General features: G+C 43.6%; 1 protein-coding gene across 2 annotated transcripts in view; it reads right to left on the bottom strand.

Moving 5' to 3' along the window:
* Positions 1-63: 63 nt before the first annotated feature.
* Positions 64-13,972, bottom strand: part of lhfpl4a (LHFPL tetraspan subfamily member 4a) — a 200,708-nt gene continuing 186,799 nt past the window's right edge. Inside the window, exons 4-5 of one of the 2 annotated variants that reach the window (XM_055648100.1) lie at positions 4,479-4,493; positions 64-1,015 (exon numbers count right to left, since the gene is read on the bottom strand). In XM_055648100.1, coding sequence (XP_055504075.1) covers positions 4,485-4,493 — 9 coding nt within the window. In that variant the 3' untranslated portion in view covers positions 64-1,015; positions 4,479-4,484. The remainder of the gene's footprint in view (positions 1,016-4,478; positions 4,494-13,972) is intronic. The other variant, XM_055648099.1, reaches the window with a different exon arrangement.

Raw genomic sequence — 13,972 nt, 5'->3', positions numbered from 1 at the left:
TGGCCTTAGGGTCAAAGGCCATGCACTCAGGGTCTCAGTCAGTCATTAAATTTCAAATTTCAGATTTTCAAAATTTAGACCAGGGTCTTAATAGGATGGAGATGGGCAATGCCTGGCAGTACATTCTAATGGAAAAAGATGGAGGAGGGCCTTCAGATGAAGTGGAGGATGGAAAGCTCTTTCTCCTGTTAATCACATGCACACATCTTGGTGACCAGTGTTCCCAGCACAAGGTGCAAATTGAAGCAATTGCACTGGAGAGCAAACACCAAGGATCCCAACCCAGACCAAATCAGCTCTTTTGAGCGCTAGGCCAAACTGGACTAACCTTGCTATGAACAGCAATTTGGACCAGGAGCTGAGGGAGGTTAATAAAGCAGCATATGTTTTTAAACTGGAGAGTTTGCATAATATACCCTCTGTCACCCCCAGTATAACAAATGATCGATGGGAAAGCCTGCCGGCACGTAGCAACATCTTGTGAAAATTCTTTATACATGTGCCACTATATCCTATCTTACCCTGTATTTAGTAGAATTTACACTATATAGTTCATCATTTTTGTTTGTACAGAAAAATATCAAATCAACTTTACAGTCTTGTCGTGAAAGTACAGAACGAAGTACAGAATCAAATACCAACACTGCTGTACACAAAGGTTGTGTGCACCTGATGTCTGCAAAGTCAATCCTGTTTGGTGAATACATACTGTTTGATCCAGGCTCCTTGCAGTGAAGTACTGTGCCTAACTTGTCGTTCTGCAGAGAATACTGCTGGAAGTATATCTCTGGAGCAGCAATTTCCTATAACCTGTGGAGCAGGGGACATGGCAGCCTTTGCAGATGTATTATTATTCTTTTTGTGGTTGCTTTTCCCTTGTGACATTCTTTATTTTTTCCCATTTTTTTCTTCAGTTAAAAAGGTCAGTATCGTTGTGTTGGTGGGGTGATTAAAGGCGTTTTTAATCTCAGTGATGTTGGCAAGTTATGAGGTGGCTGCAGCATTGGATGTCGATCTGCAGGAGGGAGAGAAAAAAAGATTCATTATGAGATTTCATAAACATCCCCACTAACCAACCTCCCTCCCATCTCTCCAAATTCAATCATTTCATGCCAATGCCTCGTCACATTGCCAGTAATACCAGAGCTTAAATCAATCAAATCAATAACTCAGTTATGTAAATCTCCTATTGTCGGTGCCAAAGGAAAGCAGGATCTCATGCCTAAGCGGCTACTGTCCAGTGGCCTAGACATCCACTACCATGACATGATGTGAGAGGCTAGTTATAGAACACATTTTATCCAGTCTGCCAAGCAGCCTTGACCCACTGCAGTTTGCCCACTGCCATACCAGGTCTACGGATAATGCCATCTCCCCCCTGGAATATCTGGATAAGAGAGACACCTATGTTCAGCATGTCCCCAACAACCCTCGCCAACATCTATAGATGCGCCGGAGAAAGCATTTTATCAGGATTCATCACAGCATGTTTTGGGAACAGCTTCATCCAAAATTGGATAGTATTATGGACACAGCCCACACCATCACACAAACAAACCTCCCTTCCATTGACTCCATTTACACCTCATGCAGCCTCGACCAAGCCACCAGCATAATCAAGGATGAGTCTCACCGTGGCCACTCTGTCTTCTCCTCTCTCCCATCGGGCAAAAGGTACAGAAGTGTGAAAACGCACACCTCCAGATTCAGGGACAGTTTCTTCCAAGCTGTCATCAGACAACTGAATCACCTTACTAACAACTAGAGAGCAGTCCTTAACTACCTCACTGGAGACCCTTGGACTATCTTTCATCAGACGTTACTGACTTTATCTTGGATTAAACGTTATTCACATTATTCCCTTTATCATGTATCTGTACACTGTGGATGCCTCGATTGTAATCATATATTGTTTTTCCGCTGACTGGTTAGCATGCAAAAAAAGCTTTTGGCTGTACCTCGGTACATGTGACAATAAACTAAATTAATTTCCCCATTGCTAAGATTCCTGGAACTCATTTGGTGTTGAGAAGCTATCCGGTTCCTTCTTGAATCTGACAGGAATGTATTCTCCCATTTATGCAGATATTAAGTTTCCGAGCACTGTTTAAATTTTGAAACAGTTTCTCCTGCTTCTCTTATTTTATTTAGTTGTCCTTAACTTGGGGTAGGAAAGTTTTTGTTCACTGGCACTGTGGAACACTATAATATAAAAAGACACAAAGTGCTGGAGTAACTCAGCGTGTCAGGCAGCATCTCTTGAGGCCCAGGACAGAAAGGTCGGATTCGGAATGGGAGTGGGGAGTTGAAGTGCTGAGCCAAAAATCTGCAGCCCCCTTTTGCTCTGGTATTTTATTTAATTCACATGTTTAATCAATAACGTTTTATTATTAATGTTTAATGTTCTATGTGCCATTCCTATCTGTCACTGTATGTCGTTGTCACGGAGATATGTAGAGTGACTGGACATCCATGGTGAAGACGAGGGAGTGGGGGGCTGGAAAACGGAAGTCATGTACGAGGGGAAGAGCATGTGAGGTGTCTTGGACATAGGTTGGGGTGGGGAGCTGGAAGAGAGATGGGGCGGGACAAAGTCTGGCAGGTAAAAGGTGGATGCAGGTGGGGGTAATGGTTTGATTATCAGTTGGTTAGACAGAGACCAGAGTTGAAAAATAAAAACATGAGATAAGGAGATAAGAAGAAAAGAGGCCAAAATGTGATGACAGAGGAAGGAATGTAAGTGGAAGGGGATCTGTTTTCCCATCATTCCTTCTCCTCATCATGAAGCCTCACAGATATTTAGTTTTGTTTAAGTTAACGGAGTCAATGAGGTGGCACAGTGGTGCAGCGGTAGAGTTGCTGCCTTACGGTGCCAGTGACCCGGGTTTGGTCCTTACAATGGGTGCTGTCTGTACAGAGTTTGTATGTTCTCCCTTTCAACACGTGGGTTTTCTCAAGAGTGTTACGGTTTCCTCCCACACTCCAAAGATGTGCTGGTTTGAAGGTTAATTGGCTTCTGTAAATTGCCCCTAGTGTGTAGGATCTGAGAGGGGGATAACTTAAAACTAGTGTGTGGGTGATCATTGGTAGACATGGACTCGGTGGGCCAAAGGGCCCATTTGCACACTGTGTCTCTAAACTAAATGAAAAACTCTCATCTTGTTTGTGATTCTGTCTGCGGGTGTGCGTATCTGGTGCATATGTGCTCCTGGACCTACGCCAAAATGGTACACGATAACGCTACAATTTTTGGACCACCTTGCTCACAAATGTCTTGTGGTGTGTGTTTATCAAGTATCGTTCAGATTGATATCATAATTTACAAGTTACTCACATTTTTAACTTTACAAAATAATTTGAAAAAAATCATTTAAGGTTGCAGTGGCAGTTAGCAACTATGACGTCACAATGGGATCTCATTTACATAAATTGTCCATCAGCAGTGTTCCAATGTTACAATGTTAACAAAGTCAGGACTCCCAGTGCAATGAGGGACTTGTTACATTGTTGTAAGGAGAGGGAGGGATGGGGGAGGGGATGAGGAGAGGATTATTGTTTAATGTTATTTAAACAGATAGAGGGAGAGGGGTAGGGAGGGGAGAGGGGTTATGGAGGGAGGGAGGGAGTGATTGAGGGAGGGAGTGGAGGAGGGGAGGAGGAGAGGGGAAAGAAGAGGAGGGTGAAGAGGAGGGGGAGGGTGCTGGGGGATGAGGGGAAATGAACCACACCTGCATAGTTGGGGGCAATGGATGACTGATAGAATATTGCGTTGGGGGAACGGGTTGCGTTAGTGAACCAGGCTTCCTGTGTGACAGGGACACTTGGTCTGGTAAAATATAAAGATCAACTTGATTTTATGAAGCTGAATGTAGGAGCTTGCAGTGAAATGATGAGGTTAGTTTTAGAGATACAGCACGGAAACAGGCCCTTCGGCCCACCAGGTCCGAGCTGACCAGCGATCCCCGCACATTAACACTATCATACACCCACTAGAGACAATTTCTACTTTTTCCAAGCCAATTAGCCTACAAACCTGGACGTGCTCCGGTTTCCTCCCACATCCTAAAGATTGTCCCCAGTGTGTAGCATAGTGCTGGTTTACAGGGTGACTGCCGGTCAATTGGACTTGGTGGGCCGAAGAGCCAGTTTCCATGCTGATCTCTAAATTAAACTAAACTAATCTGCAGATATGTTAATGCTTTGCTCTAATGCAATATACCTATTGTACTGGGATGAAAAGTTTTAAACACTGCAGCAGTACTCGACAAATCATTGAGAAGTCAAGGATCCTATCCTGGATTTTCAGAAGACTCTTAAACACAAAGAGGTGGAGAGATCTTTGAATACCACACCACCAAATTCACAGCATGGCTCTCAGAACACTTATCACAGCGTTGCTGTTTCAATTTTAAAGTCACATTTGGAATTACTGGCACAGACTACAAGAGATAACTTACGTCTAATATATTCAGACTTACCTCACATCAGATCCTCTGAATAGCAGAAAAGAGAGTGAAACAAAGATTTAATCGGGAAACAGAAGTACATAATGCATTGCAGTATTCACATTGATAAATCAATGACTTTTAGATTACAGAGGTCTTCTGCAATTCAGTAATAGAACGGAAGTGCTTTAGTGCTTGCAGAGGTTCTGTTTAAGTGTATTTTGATTTATTTTCATCGTCCAGTAAAGTTAGTAATGCTCAGATTCAGTGTTCGCAAAGTCACAGAATATTTGAATCGGTGGAATTATCCTTTCCTCCCTTTATTGATTTGTTGCAGCCTCTAAGTGTGCCTTTCCCTTCTCATCAACTGAGTAGGTCTGCCCCAGCGTCCGCCAAGCTAGCTCGGTATGGACTTCCAGAAAAATGGAGCACCTTCCTTTCAATGTTTTTTTTTCCCCTCCCCATACCTTACACACATTTAGAATCACGGAGTTAAAGAGCTGCACAGCACAGAAACAGGCCCTTCAGCCCGGTTTGTCCATGCCGACCCAGTGGGCATATTGGGCTAGTTCCATTTACCTGCATTTGGCCCACAGCCCTCTAGACCATACCTTTCCACACATCTGTCCAAATGCTTTTTAAAACTCATAAATATATCTGCTTCTACAGCTTCCTCTGACAGCTCATTCCAGGTGAAGTCTTTTTTTAATTGGCCACCTCAACATAAAGTTGGTTAACATTGCAAATCTTGCAGGAATTTGTAACCATCAAGGTACGTGAAGCACATTATAAGTCCCTACCAGACCTTTTTTCATTAAAAGAGTGCTCCAGGAAATTGCTTTGTCTTTCACCCACCTGACCCTATTAGTGCTGAAGCCTGTGCTGAACTCCTGCCTTGTCAACCTCAGCTCATTAAAAAACAAACCGTGATTGTGTGAAATCCACGATATTAATTCATACAGACAATGCTCTTGGCTGAGCACATCTAAAAAAACTGTTTGCACAGTAGGTTGAAACTAGTGAAGTTTAGTTTAGAAACACAGCATGAAAACAGGCCCTTCGGCCCATCGAGTTCACACTAGTTCCATGTTATTCCACTTTCGCATCCATTCCCTACCCAGGGAAAATTTACAGAGGCCAAATAACCTACAAACCCGCATATCTTTGGGATGTGGGCGGACTGTTCTGGTACCTTTTGACTCCTCATGGCACCTCTGATGGTCTGGCAAAACGGATAATCCAGAAAGGCTCTGGAACCTTTTTGGATTCTACATTGAATGCAATGTAGAATTCAATGTAGTTCCTTGTTTCTACATTGCTAAACTCTTAACTATTTTCAGAATGTTTCCAGTGCACAGCAGCGGAACACAGGGTGGAAAGGGGGAGGGAGGCAGCTGGAGCAGTGGAGCAGGGGTAGTTGAGGAAATGTGGCAATGGGCTCAGCACAATGCTGGGGTGTGTCAGGTGGGCTCCATGGTCAAGAAGTAGATACCTCCAACCATTTGTAGGTTTGAGCACCACTTATAATTATCCCGAGATCTGCATCTGCCACAGAGCTGGGCACCGGTTTCTGGACAGAGAAGTATTGCCCTACTTCCACTCTAACCCGTACTAACCCTGTTGATTGGTGGGGGATTAATCTCTCTCAGTTGGCCTCGATAGAGTGGATGTGGAGAGGATGTTTCTACTAGTGGGAGAGTCTAGGATCTGAGGGCACAGCCTCAGAATCAAAAGACAACACCTTTAGAATGGAGATGAGGAGGAATTTCTTTAGCCAGAGGGTGGTGAATCTATGGAATTTATTGCCACTGGTGGCTGTGGAGGCCAAGTCATTGGGTATTTTTAAAGTGGAATTTGATAGGTTCTTGAGTAGTAAAGGCGTCAAAGGTTTCAGGGAGAAGGCGGGAGAATGGGATTGAAAGTGAAAAAATAGATCAACCATGATTGAATGGTGGAGCAGATTCGATGGGCAAATGGCCTAATTCTGCTTCTAAGTGTTATGGTCTAACTAGCGATCATGAACCAGCAATGGGCTGATATGTTTTTGAAAGCCTTGTAAAAGCATTTTAAAAACTCAAAAGATTTTCAGCCTGACTTACTGAAGAAACATTCTGTGGACAACCTGGAAATATGACTTCAACTGAAATATGAAGCTGGGGTGAAACCTCCCTTTGCATATCTGAACTATTTTCTTCCTTGGAAGTATTTTTGAGGAATGAGGGAAGATCTTATTGAAACATATCAGAAACATATATAAGAAATATATATACATACACAATGGTGTAATGTAAAGGTTAAACAGACTATGCATATATTTTGTAGCAAATGGTATAGCAAGGTAGATGTCAAAATATTTCTACTGGAACAATCTTACTTTAGTTTGGTTTAGTTTAGAAATACAGAATGGAAACAGGACCTTCGGCCCAATGGGTCCATCAATGACCTGTACATCCGCCAAAATTACCGCCACCTCCAACGGGATCCCACCACTAGCCACATTTTCCCACCTCAACCCCTTTCTGCCTTCCGCAGAGATTGTTCCCCCCCGCAACTGCCTGGTTAACTCATCCCTTCCCGCCCAAACAACCCCCTCCCCAGTGTTTAAGAAGGAACTGCAGATGCTGGAGAATCGAAGGTACACAAAAAAGCTGGAGAAACTCAGTGGGTGCAGCAGCATCTATGGAGCGAAGGAAATAGGCAACATTTCGGGCTGAAACGTTGCCTATTTCCTTCGCTCCATAGATGCTGCTGCACCTGCTGAGTTTCTCCAGCTTTTTTGTGAACCCCCTCCCCAGGTACCTTCCCCAGCAACCGCAGAAGATGCAATACCTGTAGCTATACCTTCTCCCTCGACTCTGTTCAGGGACCCCAACAGTCCTTTCAGGTTCGGCAGAGGTTCACTTGCACCTCCTCCAATCTCATCTACTGTATCTGTTGTTCAAGATGTGGACGCTTATACATTGGCAAGACCAAACGCAACTGGGTGATCGTTTCGCAGAACACCTTCGCTCAGCCCGCCTGAACCAACCTAATCTCCCAGTTGCTGGACACTTTAATTCCCCTTCCCATTCCCACACTGACCTTTCTGTCCTAGGCCTCCTCCATCGTTAAAGTGAGGCTAAAGGCAAGTTGGAGGAACAGCATCTCATATTTCACTTGGTCAGCTTACAGCCCAGTGGTATGAATATTCATTGCTCTCACTTCCAGTTACTGAGGCTTTTTGTGTCTATCTTCGGTTTAGAAAAACAGCATCTGCAGTCCCTTCCTCCACCTGGACACTAGTTCTATGTTGGACTACTTTCACATCCTACACACTAGGGGCAATGTACTGAAGTCAATTAACCTACAAACCCACACGTCTTTAGAATGTGGGAAGAAACTGGAGCACCCAGGGAAAGGCCACATGGTCCTGGGGAGAATGTGCAAGCTCTGCACAGACATCACCCTAGGCCTTGATCAAACCCAGGTCCCTAGCGCTGTGAGGTAGCAGCTCTACCAGCGCTCCTCTATGCCGCCAAATCTTGAAACAGGGTAAATATTTACAAGATAAGGGGTGGTCATTTAAACAAAGGAATGTAGGACTTTGGCTTGCAGAGTATTGTGAGTCTCTGGAATTCTCTCCCCCAGAGTTTAGGAAGCTGGATCTTTGGAGGTATCTACTGAGGTGGTAGATAGGTGCTTGATGCTTGAGGACTATGGGGAGCTGGCACAGAAGAGGAGCTGAGGCCAGAGTAGATCAGCCATAATCATATTGAGTTGTGTGGTAGGCTCCAGGGGCCAAGGGATATGGGGAGAAAGCAGGGACAATGTACTGATTCTGGATGATCAGCCATGATTAATTGAATGGCGGTGCTGGCTCGAACTTATTTGGTCCTGTATTCCCACACTTTCTTGGCAATAATAGGCAGTCAGTATTTCGAAATCACTTCCTGGAATGAATTTTCAGAGCAACACCTAATAACTCTAATTATAAAACCCTGTTGCCCTTCGTTAGCCATGGTGGTCAATACTAAATTAGATACCAGTGGGCAAGTTGATCTGGAGAGCTGGTATCCTGTGATTTTGACAAAGAATATGCATCTAACAAAGACTTAGTAATAACACTGTTGTAAGATCCTTTCTATCACCCTTATCATCTGATGTTTCCTTATGTTAAAATCAGCAATAAATTAAATAGCTTTTACCCTGTAGCTATGAATGATTGTATTAAAGATATCACCTGCTAATCTAATGATTTAGATGAAGCTGGGATGTCTTAATCTATTAATTTTATACAACGTGCAAGGCGCAAGTCACAGGTCTTCTACTCACTGGGATAAATTCAGCACCAAGAAAACCTGACAGGATCAAAGCCTCCAAGATCAAGAAGGGTCTCGACCCGAAACGTCACCCATTCCTTCTCTCCAGAGATGCTGCCTGTCCCGCTGAGTTACTCCAGCATCTTGTGTCTACCTTCAAGGGGTCATTGACAGACATCACGTCAACCAACCTCAACATTTACTTCTTACACACTGGCACATGGTAGATAGCCCACAGTCAAAAAGGCGCAACAGAGGATGGACTTCCTGCGGCAGCTGAGGAAGCACAATCTGCCACAGGCAATGATGGTCTAATTCGATACGGCCATCATAGAGTCTGTCCTCACCTCCTCCATCTTGGTCTGGTTTGGCTCAGCCACCAAGCACGACATCCGGATGCTGCAGCGAATTGGCCGATCAGCTGAAAAGGTCATTGGCTGCAACCCTCCCTCCATTGACGAACTGTACACTGCAAGGGCCAGGAAGCGAGCGGGTAAGATCATCTCTGATCCCTCTCACCCTGGCCTCAAACTCTTTGAATCATTTCCCTCTGAAGGCAACTCCGGATTGTCAAAGCTGCCACAGCCACACATAAAAACAGTAGTAGCTCCACTCAATAACAAAAAATCTGTAGCCTCCTTTTGCTCTGGTATTTTATTTAATTCATATGTTTAATCAATAAAGTTTTTTTATTAATGTTTAATGTTTTATGTATCATTCCAACTGTCACTGTATGTCAAATTGTTCCTTGCCGGCGGAGCACCAGCGCAAATTCCTTGTATGTGAATACTTGACGAATAAACGTATTCATTCATTCATTCATTCGTAGCTATTTTTTGTTTGCTCTGCTTCTGTTTGCTAATGCACATCCTTGTGATTGAGGCCGTGCAGTGTAGGTTCACGAGATTGATTCCTGGGATGGCGGGACTGTCACATGAGGAAAGATTGAAAAGACTAGGCTTGTATTCACTGGAGTTTAGAAGGATCAGGGGTTTTCATATAGAAACATATAGAATTATAAAAGGACTGGACAAGCTAGATGCAGGAAAAATGTTCCCAAAGTTGGGCGAGTCCAGAGCCAGGGGCCACAGTCTTAGAATAAAGGGGAGGTCATTTAAGACTGAGGTGAGAAAAAACTTTTTCACCCAGAGAGTTGTGAATTTATGGAATTCCCTGCCATAGAGGGCAGTGGAGGCCAAAACACTGGATGGATTTAAGAGAGTTAGATAGAGCTCTTGGGGCTAGTGGAGTCAAGGGATATGGGGAGAAGGCAGGCACGGGTTATTGATAGGGGATGATCCGCCATGATCACAATGGATGGCGGTGCTTGCTCAAAGGGCCGAATGGCCTCCTCCTGCACCTATTTTTTATGTTTCTATGTAACTGTTGGGCTATCTCGTGCAGGTTATGCTCGCATGAGGACTGGTTTCAAAAAGGTTATTTAGATTTTTATGCGGGCATGTTTGGTGAGATGATCCATGTCCAAGTTGTCGAGCTGTGACTAGAAGAGTGACAAGGTTAGTGCACATCTGGTGGTGTCGGGAAGGATGTTCCACTCTGAGATAGTCCATGGATATAGTTACTGCAGTGACTTTAGCTGCAGCGGGCACCAATATGTCTGTAATATGTTGGGGTGGCATGGTGGTGTAGCGGTAGAGTTGCTGCCCTCCAGACCAGAGTGCCGGGTTCAATCCTGACTACGGGTGCTGGCTGTATGGAGTTTGTACGTTCTCCCCATGACCTGCGTGGGTTTTCTCCTGGAGCTCCGGTTTCCTCCCACATCCAGAATCACCACTGCCTTCTCAAGGACAATTAGTATAGGTATTACATGCCAACCTAGTGACCACATCACAGTGTACGGATTAAGTACAATTACATTATTTTTTTTGCAACAATAGGCAGCACAGTGGCGCAGCAATAGACTTGCTGCCATACAGCGCCAGAGACCCAGGTTCCATCCTCACTATGGGTGCTGTCTCTATGGTTTTTGTTATGTTTTCCATGTGACCACATGGGTTTTCTCCGGGTGCTCTGGTTTCCTCCCACACTCCAAAGACATACAGATTTGTAGGTTAATTGGCTTCAGTAAATTTGTAAATTGTTCTTAGTGGGTAGGATAGAGCTAGTGTACGGGGTGATCGGCATGGACTCGGTGGGCCAAAAGGCCTGTTTCCATGCTGCACCTTCTTCAGACTAATCCTTCAGTATTGACCCTTCTTCAAGTCCAAGATGTGTCCCGACCAAAAATGTCATCCATCCTTTTTCTCCAGAGATGCTGCCTGACCTGCTGAGCACTTTGTGTCTATCTTTGCTATAAACAAGCATCTGCAGATCTTGATTCTACTTGATAAGCTCTTGATTACAAAGGGTGCCAAAGGTGAAGGGGAGAACGCAGAAGAATGGCGTTGAGAGGAAACAACAAATCAGCATGATTGAATGGCGGAGAAGATGTGATGGGCTGAATGGCCTAATTCTGCTGCCATGTCTTATGGTCTTAATTCAAAAACTGAATGTACCGCTCATGAAACATGAGGACTAGAAGTTAAACTTAAAGGCTTGTCTGATTTATGTGAAAGCATGCATCATTTCTACTAGGCTGAGATGAACACTTGACTTACATAACCTTCTCAGAGGAAGCCGTAATTGAACATACATTTCACAATCTCTCTGCCATACCAGACAGGGTTTGAGTATTATCTTGCCCACACTTTTGCTCTTGCTGACCCCCGATAGGCATTAGTTTTATGTTGCAAATTACATGAAGAGAATAATAAAAGGAAATGGTTCTGTTGGCTGTGCTTGATTCCATAAAAATATCATGAGTAAATATGCATAAAGATAATCTCAGTTTACATCCTTGGGCCGGTAATTGCATTTATGCATCTGTGTGTAAATGTCATGTGTGGGGAGGCCAGCGGTATTTCTCTTCACCTTGATCCAAGACTAAGAATGTTAAGCCATATGTAATGCTGTGTAAGTCCCTGATGCTTTGCTGATGGGGATTAGCACAGCACTAGGATATAACAGGCACAAATATCCCTATTTGTAATATCAGGAAACAGATGGTCCTGAAATAAGTCCGACACAGAGTGCCTTGCAGAACAACGGTTCTTTAAACCAGCCTTGACTTCCACTAAGGAAGTACAGGAAGGAGATTGAGGGCTTAGTAACACGGCGTTAAGGCACCAACTCTCCCCAATGTCAGCAAAACAAAGGAGCTTATTATTGACTTCAGGAAGCAGGATGGAGTACACTCCCCAGTCTGTATCAATGGTACTGAAGTTCAGATGGTTGGCGATTTAAGTTCATGGATGTAAATATGACCAACAATTGCAACCACATTGACATGATGGCCAAAAAAACCATACCAGCCCACCTCTACTTCCTCATAAGACTAAGGAAATTCAGCCTGTCTCCGTCACTCATTTCACTCCTGCCATCGGGATGAAGATATCGGAGCCTGAAAACTGTAATTTCTAGGTTCAGGAACAGCTTCCCTACAGCCAGCAGGCTACTACAAATAATATACACTACAATAAAATACACTACAAATAAGCTCTGAACTGTATAGAGTGGGGGTTTCGGTTTTGCCTTTTTGCACTATTATTGTTTGTTTGTTTTATGTGTATGTGTTTATATAGATGTAACTATGTTTACGTATCTGTTGTGTTGCTGCAAGTAAGAATTTCATTATTCTGTTTGGGACATATGACAATGAAACACTCTTGACTTGACCCTAACCAATTTCTACAGATTCACCATAGAAAGCATCTTATCGGGCTGTATCACAAAAGGGGCAGAACGGCGGCACAGCGGTAGAGTTGCTGCCGTACAGCGCTTGCAGCGCCAGAGATGAGGGTTTGATCCTGACCACGGGTACTATTTGTACGGAGTTTGTATGTTCTCCCCGTGACCACGTGGGTTTTCTCCAAGATCTTCGGTTTCCTCCCACACTCCAAAGATGTACAGATTTGTAGGTTAATTGGCTTGGTTAAAGTGTAAATTGTTCCCAGGATAGTGTTAATGTGCGGGGATCGCTGGTCGGCACCTACTCGGTGGGACGAAGGGCTTGTTTCCGCACTATCTCTAAACTAAACTAAACTAAACTAAACTTGGTGTGGCAATTGCTCTGCTCAGGAATGCACGAAAATTTCAGAGAGTTGTGAACATCGATCGGTCCATTACACAAACCAGCCTCCCCCACATGACTCCATCTACACTACACTCTGCCTCAGGAAAGCAGCCAACAAAATCAAGGACAATTCACACCCTAGCCATTCTCTCTTCTCCCCTCTTCCATTAGGCAGAAGATAACAAAAGTACCTACTACCAATTTCAAGACACTTTCTCCCTGGTATTATCAAACTCTTGACAGACCTCTCATATGCTAGATGTGAATTACCCAATCTTCCAATCTACTTTGTTACAGCATTTGCACTTCTTTTTAATATTCACTTGCATTTCTGCAAAATTATATTTCACGCTCTGTTTATTTTCTGTCTTGCACAACCTGATGTACTCATGCACAGTATGAATTTCCTGCATAAAGCTCAAAGCAAATATTTTCATTGTATCTCAGTATAACTGACAATAATAAAACCAATAGCAATACATAACTGGCTATAAAATAGAAATTTCACACAAAGAATGTTCCTCCTTGTTACTCCATCTCAAGAGATGATACATACATTGAGGAGGATTTTCTCACAGCAAATATTGTACAACTGCCTTTTTAACAATGAAGCATCATGTCCAGCTATTTCAGCTAAGAATTAATGATATTGTTTTGAGTCTTGAGTTAGCTACGTGAGACTGAGTGAGGACAATGGATCTCCATCTGAAAGATGCACATGAACACGTTTGGTTTTAACAATTTGGACGTTTCATGTTCAAGTTCAAGATCTAAAAGTTAAAAAGGAAATTGTAAGATTCACAAACTATAATGATTGGATTTGAAAGCATCTCTGGGTTAGTAGTCCAGATCCACTGGATTATTAATCCAATAATGTAACCACTAAACCACTGCACTTCCACTTGCAGGAAGTGTGGACAGATCATGATACAGTGTGGGCTGTTGAAGAAAATAAGTCCAACCCACTTTCCCCAAACAATAAGACCAGGGAAGGGCCCTGGCGGCCGATGAGAACAAAGATCCATCGGCTGCAGAGAATGTAGACCCAACGGCCATGAACAGCTGAAGCTTGGAAGCTCGAAGACCGCTGAGTCGAG

This window comes from Leucoraja erinacea, chromosome 16, assembly GCF_028641065.1.
Source record: "Leucoraja erinacea ecotype New England chromosome 16, Leri_hhj_1, whole genome shotgun sequence".
NCBI classification, from domain to species: domain Eukaryota; kingdom Metazoa; phylum Chordata; class Chondrichthyes; order Rajiformes; family Rajidae; genus Leucoraja; species Leucoraja erinaceus.
Note: the sequence above shows the minus strand (reverse complement) of the source record. Positions and strands in the feature narration are given on the sequence as shown.